Here is a 13,456-nt window from a genome sequence, read left to right as displayed (position 1 = left end):
TTATAATAACATTGTGCTATTAATTTTCTTCTATATTATATTAGTTAGAAATAAAAGAACTGGAAAAGATTCTAGGTCTTTCACATTCTCGTACTCTATTTTTGTCGGTGTTCTGAATTCTTCATCATTTAGAGACTGTCATTCACATTTTTCTTCTAAAAACCAACCAAGGCAGGAAGTTGTGCTGAAAGCAAATGTAACATTCAAATCTGTTGTTTCAAGCTCTTTTTATAGATATGCTCTTAAATACTTGAATTTGAAAAGATAAATTCAAACGGAGCTTTATCCTTGATATACTTTATCCTTTGTATACTGTATCTAATTTTGGAAGCACTGTTGAAGTTGGTAGTACTTTAAATTTAATGGGTGCACGTCGATCCAGATTAATCAACTTAATTCATATTTATGTGGGTATTAGTGTTTACATGCTATTTTTATTTTTTTCAGGGCTGCATCAAGTAGTGAAGGTTGTTTGGATTGGGCTTCCCTTGCTTTTCCTATTGGGGATGCCAAGTCACGTACTCCGTTGAAATCACAATTTTTGGGGAAGCATAAGCCCTCTGATTCGGTGAAGGTGTCGAAATCTAAGTCCAGAAAGATTTTAATGGAATCTAGTGATGTTGGTCATACCAAGGATCTATTGTTTCCGCCAATGCCATATGTGTCTGATGATTCCTGTCCAACAGCTGATGTGGGATTTTCATTCCTTACAGAAAGTGGAAATGATTTCAAAGATAGGACCCTGTTAGACCTAAATCCGGTATTTAATGCAGGGAGTGAGGATGTACTCTGTCATGAATATGTTCCCGAATTTATATTGGGACTTGATGATTGGTCGGTGTTTCCAGAGTTCACAGATATCGGGTAGCTATCAAAATGTGAACTATAGTATCACCTTGGAGTCTAAGGTGTCAATTTGCTCAAATATTGGAAGTAAGAAACGTTTCAGGCACCAAGGCTTGGAATCATGAGGGTGCTCTCGGGGCGGAGGGGNGGGGGGGGGGGGGGGGGGGGGGGGGGGGGGGGGCGTTCATAAGGAAAGGAAAAATCTCGTTTGTAAGATGCCGATGAAGAGACAATTGGTTTGCCGTGGCAGCAGTTTTCATGTGTGGACATTGACGGTCAGAGGTATTTGGTGGACGTGAAAGACGTAGAGATATGCTCTGCATATGAGATGTAAAAAGTTAGCAATTCATGTAAGTAGGCTGCTTAATTTTTCATTAGTGGGAAATCTGTGCTTGGAAATTTTGGAGGATGCAATCTAGTCAAATTCATTTGTGTAGGCACATTTCCCCCCTTAGATTTCGAAAAAAAATATGTAGTGGTTTAGTTATTGAAATGAAAAGTTATTTCTGCACTTTTATCTCTCTGGCCGATTAGGTAAATAGTCAAAGATGACACTGCTCTCGGTGCGTCGAACAACAAGACACCGTCCATTGAGTTGGGATTTTACCTGGACACTACAACGACGTTTCGGAAGGGTAGTGTATGTAGACTTTACTCTGGAGTTATAGAGACCTTTTTACTTGGGTATAAGAAAATACAAACCAAAAATAGCAATACTTTGTTAACAAAATATATGCTATCTGGTAAAACATACAATTGGCATACAAATCACATAATTATATTGTTGCATGTGTTTTGTATGTTGTCTGCATGTATCTTGTATCTCGTGTGTGCGCTGTATGTCCATTGCTCATTGAAGTTTATGGTTCTTCTTTGGAGTTTCAATTTGGAAATCCAACTAAAATCAACTCTAATTTTCACCAAACTACCTTAAAATTGATGTATAAACTCCAAATTATGCAACAATCAATCCGAAGAAATGACAATTTTGCTATACCTGAGTTTTGAATTCAAAGTTTTTATTTTAAATGATTGTCTATGGAGCTTTAAATGGAGTTCACTATTTTGTACACATGATCAGTCATAGGGTGGTGAGAAAGTGGGAAGACGGAAGAAATATTGTTATTAAATATAAGCATCCTAAATAAATGTAATCAAGGCATAAAAATTGCTTATTTGTGTAAAATGCTCCTTGAGTTTACAGGACACCAAGTTAAAATCCGAGTTCAAATGAATGAAATTGTTATAATGGTACTCTCTCCATTTCAAATTCCTCCGGTTCTTTTTTGTTGATAATTTTCCAATTCCAATTTTTTGTATGACATGATTAAGACCATAAGCTTAAAGAATATTTTGATACATTTTATATATCTTTAGTTTAAGATCATAAAATTCAAAAGCCGTTTTTGCCTTTTAAATTGCACGTCAAATCAAACAAGCAGATTGAAACGTAAGAGTACCTTATAATCTATATCTATATCTATCTATCTTCTATACTACCTTAAAAGCATGAACTCCCAAACTTGAATGTTGAATTACTATAATACCCCCAATTAAAAATACTCAATTCATTTTATTTATTAATTTAATTATTTGTATTATATTAAAAATAGATACCTTTTCACATTAAAGGGTTGTGATGTTTTCAAAGAGTTGTGACTTTTCCAAAAGATTGCGACTTTTTTAATGGGTTGTGACATTTTCGATGAGTTGTGACTTTTCGAAGGGTTGTGATTTTTCCAAAGGGTTGTGACTTTTCCAAAGGGTTGTGTCTTTCAATGAGTTGTGACTTTTTCAAAGGGTTGTGACTTTTCCGATGAGCAATGATTTTTTCGAAAGGTTGTAACTTTTCTGATAAGGCACAATTAACACCTATTCATACTACTATTTGTTATCTATAAATAGAAGAGTTTCCTCTCATTTTTAAACTACAATTTTTCTAAGTTTTGTACTCTTCTTCTTCTTAAAAAATCTCAAGGGTTATTTGCAACAGTTGATTAAGTTCAAAATTCAACGAAATTCGAGATATCACATAAGAAAGAGTTGGTGAACAAATTATAGCAAATCATTCAACAATTCACACTCGTATTTTTTCTTACGATTTCCATGAGTTAACAATGACGAAAAGTTGTGGGGAAGACAATAATAATAAACAAATATGAAAAAAGTCACATAATTTGGGTAAAATATTTCTTCTTTGTTTTTTTCCATTTTTTCTTCTCTTACACTCACGAAGGAGTTTCTTTCTAATTTTGCTAATACAGCAGGTATCAACATAGTCTATTGAGTTTGGATGTTAAATCCACTATTTCAAAAATAGATTTTTACTTTTACTTATAATATGATAATATTTTCATGATAATAATTATTTTTAATAGATATGTAAGTAAAAATGAACGGATCAAGTAAAGTTTTGGTGGCAAGAGATTTCAAATCAAATGGAACACTATAGTGAATATAACATGAACATATATTTTCGTCTTCCTCCTTCGTTGGTTATGTATTGTTCATATATTTTTTTCCTTATTTATATTTATATTGACTGTGGAATTTTTTTAGTATGAATTTCCTCTTATTTTGTGTTCATTTTAATTTGAGAAAATGTTATGTCACAAGATACACTCTTTGCTAGCTATATAAAAATAGATAAGAAAATAGTGATTGATCATAAACTTAAATCAAATTAAAGATTCTATAAATAATACTAAATTTTATTCATCTATTAACTTTTATTATTGAAAAAGTTTAATACTTTATATCATGATACATCTCCTGTAAGATACTATATTCTTTCATTAGACAACAACTATATGATATGTATGCGGCATAAACAAGGAGAAGATTACAATTCTAAAAAGATAAGGTAGAAACTTAAAAAAATGAAAAAAAAATCACCAAAGGTGATGTTGTTCATAAATTATAATTAAATTATGATACTGATGTGTGTGTGTGTGTATATATATATATATATATATATATATATATACTACCTTAAAAGCATGAACTCCCTAACATGAATGTTAAATTACTATAATATCCTCAGCTTAAAACACCCAATTTATTATATATTCTATATTTAATATTATATTTATATACACTATATTATAGTAAAAGCAGACACATTTTCACATTGATGGGTAGTGACTTTTCTGAAAGGTTGTGACTTTTTTTATAGAGTTGTGACTTTTACGATGAGTTATGACATTTCTGAAAAAATTATGATTTTTCTGAAGGGTTATGACTTATCTGAAAAGACACGATAAACATCTTTTCATACATCTTTTCATACTATCATTTGTTGTCTATAAATAGAGGGGGTTTATCACACTTTTAAACTACAAATTTTGTAAGTTTTCTATTCTACTTATAACAAGGAAGATTGTGAGAGTTGTTTGATTATATTACAATATTTTTTTGTAGGTAAATTATATAGATCAATAAAAATTGATGCAACAGGGAGAATGAAATAACTCAACTTCAAACGAGAAGAGTATCGTGATAATTAATATGCATTCATTTTCATAGCCATAAAATATACTTTTGCAACAACTCTTACTTGACAAGATGTTTAATGATTTTCAGTTGCACAAATTACAACTTGGTGTTCAAAATCTAAAGAGTCTCAAACTATTGGAGAAAAAGTATTTCATCAAAAACTTGTTTGAAGAATCCAAACTACATTTAATAAGTACTCTTTCGTTTTCAATTTATGTGTTGTACTTTTATTTTTATTCAGTTTAATATAGAATGTTCTTTTTTCTTGGGGGTGAGGACGCATCTTTAAGACCACAAAGTTAAAAGACATTTTTATATATTCTACACATGAACCTTAAATTAAAAGTCTTCTTTATTTTTTAAAATTTCATAACAAATTAAAATTAGACCAATCTATATCTATCTTTTTTTATCTATCTATACTACATTAAAAGAATAAACTAATAACTTAAATGTTAAATTATTATAATACCCCCAACTTAAAACACCAAATGTAGTATATCTTCTATATTTTATATTGTATTATATTTATTTATGTGTATTATATTATATTATATTAAAGGCAGACAACTTTTCACATTGAAGGTTTGTGACATTTTCGAAGAGTTATAACTTTTCTGATGAGTTGTGACCTTTTTGAGGGTTGTGACTTTTCTATAGGGTTGCGACTTTTCCGAAGAGTTGTAACTTTTCTAAAGGGTTTCAACTTCGAAGAGTTGTGACTTTTCCGAAGGGTTGCGACTTTTCGGAAGAGGTATGACTTTTCCGATGAGTTTTGACCTTTCTGAAGGGTTGTGACTTTTCTAAAGGGTTGTGACTTCTTTTTGATAAGACACCATAAGCAGTTTTTCATACACTACCCTTTGTTGGCTATAAAATGAGGGGCTTCATCAAATTTTTAAACTACATTTTAAAAAAATATAATAATAATTATTATTCTTCTTAAAACACTCAATTTAGTATATCTTCTATATTTCTATGATAAGAAACAATATTCACATACTAATACTACACATTTTTAACTATAAATGAAGGAATTTTCTCACATTTTTAAACTACGGTTTTTTATGTTTTCTATTCTTCTCTTCTTAAAACCTCAAGTTTGATTTACAAACGTTGACAATCTCAAAGTTCAGTAAAATTAGAACACTCCATAATATGAATGTTAAATTAATCTAATACTCCAGCTAAAACATCCACTTTAATATATCTTCTATATTTTATATTAATATTTATTTATATTATATTATATTATAGTAAAAGTAAAAACACCTTCAAAACAATAATAACAAAGTAATGCACTATGGGGAAGGGAGTAGAAAGTTTATTTAAGAGGTGTAACTAAGAGATTTTAAGAGTGACTAATTTTTTATTTAGGAATATTCATATTGCTTTTAAAAGTAGTGTGGTACATGATTTGATTTTCACGTGCAACACACGTGCGTAAAAACTAGTATATATATATATATATATATATATATATATATATATATATATCAGTATTTGGTCAAGCTAAATATTTGACATACACTCAAACCTCTATTTAACCGTCATTCGTTATAACAACAAAGTACCTTTTTTTGTTGTTGTAAAATTACCTCTCTATGATAGTCTTACTTAAGTATTAATTGAGTAATAATATTTTATAAAAGATAGATTGCGTATAAAGATAAAATATTAAAATATTTATGGTAATCCTTATTAGTGTCATGCACCTACTACATTTCAAGTATGAATATTTAAGAGAAAAATTGTACTTAAATGGTGTCCATCATTTATGTTCATAACCTCAAGAGGAAAGACTATTGGTGACATTTTTTGTATTGATATTTTTTTTAAATTTTGTTGGTTAGATTTGCATACAAAATTGAGTGAAGTAAAAATACTGCTAAAGAAATGTCACTTTGTCCCCACATAATTTAAACTTTGAATGTATTTTGAAATGTTTCAATGGTATCTGGTCATTTTGATCTCAAAATACAAGTAACTCTATGACAATTTGTATTAATTATTTAAAAGCACTTGTTATGTTATTTGAATTATAATTATTTACTAAAAAATTTTAATTTAGTAATATTAATTCTATTTTACAGCATTGTATACTATATATACAATATACACGTGCAACACACGTGCCGCGAAACTAGTAATCTTAAAAGGGTCGTTTGGTTTGAATACAAGTTATGTTGAGATTAGTTATGCTGAGATAAATTATACTAGGATAAGTTATGCTGAGATCAGCTATGTCAGGATTCGTTTTTATTGCTTGTTTGGTTTGTCATATTCAAACTTACATTTAGTGCATAATTTCTAGGAATAAGTTGTATGTTTACAAAAATACCCTCCACCTTTTTTAAAAACATTTTCTTTGCAACCTTTAGTTATTCATTTTTAAAAATAAAATTTTCATCTTATTTAACTTAAATATTTTTGTGTATGCATTTTCATGATTGTGCCGTGTGTTTTTAAAATTAAACTTTCATATTATTTAACTTAAAATTAAAACCTCCATCTTATTTAGCTTAAACTTCCATCTCATTTAGCTTAAAAATAAAACTTCCATAATAACTTCCGTCTTATTTAGCTTAAAAATAAAACTTTCATAATATTTAGTTTAAAAATAAAACTTACATCTTATTTAGTTAAAAATAAAACTTTCATTTTAAGTTTATTAAAGTAAACATAATTTTATTGTTAAATTATTTAAACTTTAATTGATATATATAATATAATTTTTAAAAGAGTAATAAACTATTCAATTAAAAATATGTAATTTAGTAGTGAAGTGAACATTTTAAGAGGAATCAAATTATAAATAAACATAAGAATTAGGAAAATAAATTTAACTTATCATATATTTATAAATAAAATTTTATTTATAAATGTAATTTTCTAATAGAAAAATATATTATCATAAAAACAATGAATAAGTATTCTTGTGAATGTTTTATAAATGTTGTTAAAAATTATGTTAATATACATGAATGTAAAAGGAGTGTATAAAAGAGAGTTTAAGGGGAGTATTTTTGTTATTTTACATACTTAATCCAAGGAAAAGTTATCCGAGGATTACTATTCCACCCGCAGGAGGGATAACTTATTCCAGGACTAATTGTTAATCCTGTGATAAGTTATTCATTCTTAAAAATAAAATTTTCTTTGCAAGCATTAGTTTTTCATTCTTAAAAATAAAATTTTCATCTTATTTAACTTAAATATTTTTGTGTATACATTGTCATGATTGTGTCGTGTGTTTTTAAAATTAAATTTTCATATTATTTAACTTAAAAATAAAAATTTCATCTTATTTAGCTGAAAAATAAAATTTCCATCTTATTTAGCTTTAAAATAAAACTTTCATCATAATTAGTTTTAAAATAAAATTTCCATCTTATTTAGTTTAAAAATAAAACTTTCATTTTAAGTTTATTAAAGTAATTTTTTTTAATTATTAAAGTTATCTACCTTTTAATTGATATATATAATATAATTTTTAAATGAGTAATAAACTATTCAATCAAAAATATGTAATTTAATAGCGGAGTGAACATTTTAAGAGGAAACAATATATTAATAAACATAAGAATTTGGCAAATAGATTTAACTTATAATATATTCATTAATAAAATTGTATTTATAAATTTAATTTTCCAATATAAAAATATATTATCATTAAAAAGAGATTAAGTAAGGTTGTGAATGTTTTATAAATGTTGTTAAGAATTATGTTAATATATATGAATGTAAAAGTAGTGTATAGAAGAGAGTTTAAGGGAGGCATATTTGTTATTTTACATATTTAATCCCAAGATAAGTTATCTAGGGATTACTATTCCACCCGCAGGGAGGGATAACTTATCCCAGGACTAATTGTTAATCTTGGGATAAGTTATCTGATGAGTGGTAGATTTGCACTCATTTGAGGTCTATTTAGCTCTATAATTAGTGTCCTCAATGCCTAATTTTGTCCTATTATGATAAAATATTGATGATTTGCAGTTATGAAGGCAAATGGACATGGCAATGATTGATGTTTGAAAAAAAGATAAAAAATACAAAAAGATGTGCAAACTATACATTGTTGATAACCTAGCAAGAAAGGTGGATCGCCAATTGAGCACGACCTCACCCAAAATAACAGTGCATAGCACTTGTGGCTATCGAATCTGGTCGGCGGAATCCAATTTAGAAGGTGATGCGCTGAATGAGAAAGGCGGCCTTGATGAACATTCGCCAAAATGACAATGTGAAAAGAAAAGAGTGACTGCTCGGAAGGCGAACCAAAGTGGTACTCGGCAATTCGCCGAACGTAAAAGGCTGACTCAATCGAGTTCGTCAACTGAGGATCAGAAACCTGAAGCCAAAGCATGAAAAGGTGAGCTGAGGAGCAAGAGGCGATTTGCCAAACGAGCTCGACTAATGTTATCGATTTAGTCGCGTATTGGATTTTGGGCTTAATTTTGAGAAATTATAAATAGCCCAAAGGAGAGAGAAATTAAGGAGGGAATTAGAGTGTGTGTGAAGGAATTAGTTCTGAAATAGAGTTTAGAGAGAGAGAACACTTTACTTTTGTGAAGAACACTTTCTAGCTTTTGAGATTTTACAACTTTGTTCTTGAAATTGACAAATTGAAGTTGAATCCAAAGTGAGTTTACTTGTAATTGTTTAATTTCACGTACCCATGACTTCTTTCATGAAAGGTATATTTTCTTTTCTCTTTGTGATGGGTGGCCAAAAACCCCAAGATCTAGGGGTGCAATTATGGGGTTGGGTGTTGATTTAATGTAGTGGGTATTGTGCTATGCTCTATTTTATTGCTGTTCATACAAGAATTTGGTCTAATTATCATGGGATTAATTTATGGTTTAAGGTTGCACACTTAATTCCTACTCTCGATCTCAGGTCGATGCTTGAAAGTGATTGATCGAAGTGGACAATTTATCCGATACTAGTAATTTAGGTTTTATGTATGTAGCCTGCTTGAAAATAGAGGGTATATCTATTTTTCATATTCTTGAAAGAGATACTAGAGTAAGGTATTAAGTTATTTAGATTGACATTTAGATGAGACTGAAAGGAGATTCTATGCATAGATGCTTTCAAACTGAAAGATGATTAGCGTCAATGAAGATGACTTAGACTATTCATGAATGTTCATCACTATAGAGCAACACAATCACCCCGATGTGACTTCGATTTCCAATCCGTGCACCCCTAGATAGCTTATTAACTCTTGAATTCTTTGATATTTTAGTATAAGTGCGATAATTGATAACCAAAGTTTTTTATTAAATTGGTGGAATTATCCACCCACTTGTTCTTACTATTACAAATGAGCGATCTTAAAATCTAAATTTCTTGATAGGAATTCTCCACAATATATCATTTTCTATGGGATTCGACCCCACTCTTTATTGGATATTTTTATTGACTACGACCGTTGTCCCTTTTAATTTGTTTTACGGAGGACATTTGAGCATTATAAGAAATGGTGTTGCTGCCAAGGGATGGTGGTTGAGAAATCTAATTGAGAAATTAGATTTTAATTTTGTTTAGTTGTAGTAGATTATTGTTTTGTGTTGTTGTTGGCTAATTTGCAGGTCTTATACAATGAGTGACCATGGTAGTGATAATGTTAGTCAGTATGGTCAAAATGACAACATGAGTGATTTGAATGATAAGCACATGGATGTTATTTAAACCAAGGGAGCAATTTGAATACCTCACACAACTGGGAGGGCTGTGTTTCACATAACCAGAACAATGATATAATTGCTCCAGATAAAAGGAAATTTTAGGGGCCTAGTTCACGAGGATTCCCATGAACACCTTAGGAATTTCATGGAGGTATGTGGACCTTTTGTGTTCAAGAATATATATCAAGAGTTCATAAGGTTGAGGTTATTCCAGTTCTCTTTAACAAGTGAAGCTACAAGATGGTTGACAAAATTGTCAAATGATTCTATTACTTTGTGCAAAGACTTAAATAATGTATTCTTGGAGAGATTCTTTCCACCCTAGAAGATCATTAAACTTTGAACCCAGATACAAAATTTCAAGCCTATTGGAGGTGAACCTCTACATCAGACATGACTGAGGTTCAAGAAACTACTCTTGCAATGTTCAACGCATGGCATTCCAGATGATTTGTTGTTGCAATACTTCTATTGCAGCCTTGATTCACTCAATAAAGGTGTGACTCATCAGTAAGTCCAAGGTTTATTAATGAGATAGATGTATGATTTGGTTGGTTTGTTTCTTGATGATATGCCAAAAGTTAACCAAGCATGTCATACTAGAGAAGACCAAGTGTTTGCTCTACAACTGGGTATGAGCAAAGAAAAAATTGAGAAGGACCATGAACGAGATGAAAACATGGCCAAAATGATGACCCAACTAGATTTGTTGTCTAAACATGTCATAGGAGGTGGACTTAAGTTGGTAAATGCGGTTGGAATGTCACGATCCGACCCTACACCCTGGACGTGGCTAGCACTCGAGAACTATTGTTGGTCTCCAAGCGAACCCTCATCTTGGATGACTACAAGAGGAAGACTAACTTAAGCATATATAAGCATCAACTTGAAAGAAACGTTTAAAATCAGTTTACTGAATCTCAAAACTTCGTTAAATATACTGAGTAAGAAACATAAGTTTTAATTAAAATATTTAAAATTGTAAGACTCTCCAAAACTATCTATCTATGAGCCTCTACTATACAAAAATGATTATCGGGACAAGATCCATGACTACTCAAAATGCTACTAATACTAACAACTCATAAGACTAAAGTCCTCCAGAAGTAAGGGGACCTCACTCGAAAGCGGACGAGCGGATGAAGTGATCTCAACATACTCTTGTTGAGGATCCTATGAACTTGTATCTGCATCATTAAAAGATGCAGGTCAAATGATATTAGTACATTGAATGTACGAGTATGTAATATCACTGAATAACAAATAACTGAAAGAAAGGACTGTGATAGATAACAATGTACTCAAACTGAATGTACAGAAATAAAGGAGTTAAATCATTTAAAACTTTACAAAAAACTTTCTCATCTCTGAACTCAACATAATAAGTGATATATAAAAATACACTTTAACTCTATAGGGAGATTCTCTAACCGAAAACCATCACTATGAGCTACGTGATGATACAACGTCTCGCCCACGCTGCCAGAATTTTCCTATATCTTGCCGGGGTAAATCCTCAACTAAGTGGATACACTAAGTTATGCTTAAAAGAAATAAGGAATCATCTAAAAAGTATGACCCTTTACCCATGTTGGCATACATGGTTTATGAGGACTTCGAGTAGTTGTCTGAACTCGTCCCCATATCGGTGCTCAATACTACTTCCAATAATAATATATACTTATGCTCATATATTTAAAAACATAAATCTTCCTCTGGTTTGAGATAATTGATCAAACTACACTCTCAATAGAGGTAACTGCTCTTGAAATATCTTTTAACTCATTTAGAAATTTCAGTTTCTCTTTTATCAATGTAAAAATTGATACCTCTAGGAATACATTGCCCCTTTATACTCTTACTGTCACGACCCGGGATCACCTCCTAGTCGAAACCGGCGTACTCGACCTCGAAGAGGTCTAATACAAGCCTCTTAGCATTCATTCATCGCATAGACACTAAAACCATAAGGAATTAAAAACTTTCTTTACCAAGAAAATATTTCAAAAAAAATAAGTAATAGCAAGCGGAAGACTTTCTAGACTTTATACATGATGTCTCAAAACCATCTAATACTTTAGAGTACAAAATTCGGGACCAATCCCATACACAACTTAAACAATACTAAAAAGACATAAAAGAACATATGGGGTATTGTCCTCGAATATATGAGGACTCACCAAGTCTTCATATTCAACACTTAGAAACCTATCAAATAGCCATGACATGTCACCATCTCCAAATCCCTACACTTTAGTCAAAAAGGGAAAGAAAGGGGTTAGCACAATTAAGTACTAAGTATGGAAGCCATGCAAAAACATGCTAAAAGGGACGTTTATTGGAGAAACATGCTTTTATGCCATTTGGTAAAACTTCATGAAAAAATACAAGTATAAGAGTCACAATATCCAACCATAACCAACATACAAGTCATTAACCACTTTAGCACATACTCCACACATAACCCATTCCTTCACCTTAAACCATCCACCTCAAGTAACCCCTGGACAACACTTTGTGCAATGTATGGATAGCGTCATTTACCACCATCCACACTAAAGCATCATCCTAAGGCCACCAAATGTGAACTTACCACTTATCATGCTTCATATCACAAGCCATCATGCACAACTAGTACCAATGTACAACACATGAACATAATTGACAAGTAAGCCTTTTCATCATTTCTTGACCTCTATCTCAAGTTACCCAAAGCCACACTTAAGTGAAACATGAAGTGACCGCCAATACAATCTCTTCATATACACCTAAGTGTTCCTAAGGGTTACCATAGATAAGGAAATTTACCATTACAATATAATATACTAAGTCAATGTTCACATATAAAACCATAGCCAACCGTATACATACTCAACATATATTCATATACAACCCATGCTTAACTTTAAAGGAACACATGCCATTTCATTACCATAGGACCTCTACCTAATATAACCTTAAGACACACTTGAGTAAGACAAGAAGTGACCGCCCATACAACCTCTTCAAGCACACTTAAGTGTTCCTTAAGATTACCTTAGATAAGGACATTTCCTTTACAACATAACATCAATAAACCAACATTCTTTAAGAAACCATTTTTGGAGACATTCAAGCACATAAGGGGACTTTCATATATTAGTCGTTAGACTTAGGGAACTCACTTTAGTATCTTCAAAGTCTACTCGTGCCATGTGTAGATAGCATCCCATACTACTACCTACACGTTGTAGAACCTATCCAATAACTAGAGTGCACATCCCACATGATGGGAATAGGCATTAACCGACATAGACCATGCGAGCTAGACATGGAATCCGGTGTCATAAAACCCTACACCGTGGAAGGTGTTCTACTTGCCAAGGGTAGAACTAGGACACATCCCATGTAGGCACATGGTTTAGGGGATATCCAAAGAT

At 31.2% G+C, this 13,456-nt stretch overlaps 2 protein-coding genes across 3 annotated transcripts in view; one reads left to right on the top strand and one right to left on the bottom strand.

The window, feature by feature from the left end:
• Positions 1-977, top strand: part of LOC125857427 (protein PHOTOPERIOD-INDEPENDENT EARLY FLOWERING 1) — a 32,661-nt gene extending 31,684 nt beyond the window's left edge. For both annotated transcript variants that reach the window (XM_049537014.1, XM_049537015.1), the window contains one exon: positions 448-977. In XM_049537014.1, coding sequence (XP_049392971.1) covers positions 448-868 — 421 coding nt within the window. In that variant the 3' untranslated portion in view covers positions 869-977. The remainder of the gene's footprint in view (positions 1-447) is intronic.
• The window catches only part of LOC125857448 (uncharacterized), a 622,948-nt gene that overhangs the window by 270,455 nt on the left and 339,037 nt on the right, over positions 1-13,456 (bottom strand). The gene's annotated exons all lie outside the window — the stretch shown is intronic.

The sequence above is a fragment of the Solanum stenotomum genome, chromosome 3 (assembly GCF_019186545.1).
Source record: "Solanum stenotomum isolate F172 chromosome 3, ASM1918654v1, whole genome shotgun sequence".
NCBI lineage: Eukaryota > Viridiplantae > Streptophyta > Magnoliopsida > Solanales > Solanaceae > Solanum > Solanum stenotomum.
The sequence above is the reverse complement of the archived record's forward strand: the minus strand, read 5'-3'. Positions and strand labels throughout refer to the sequence as shown.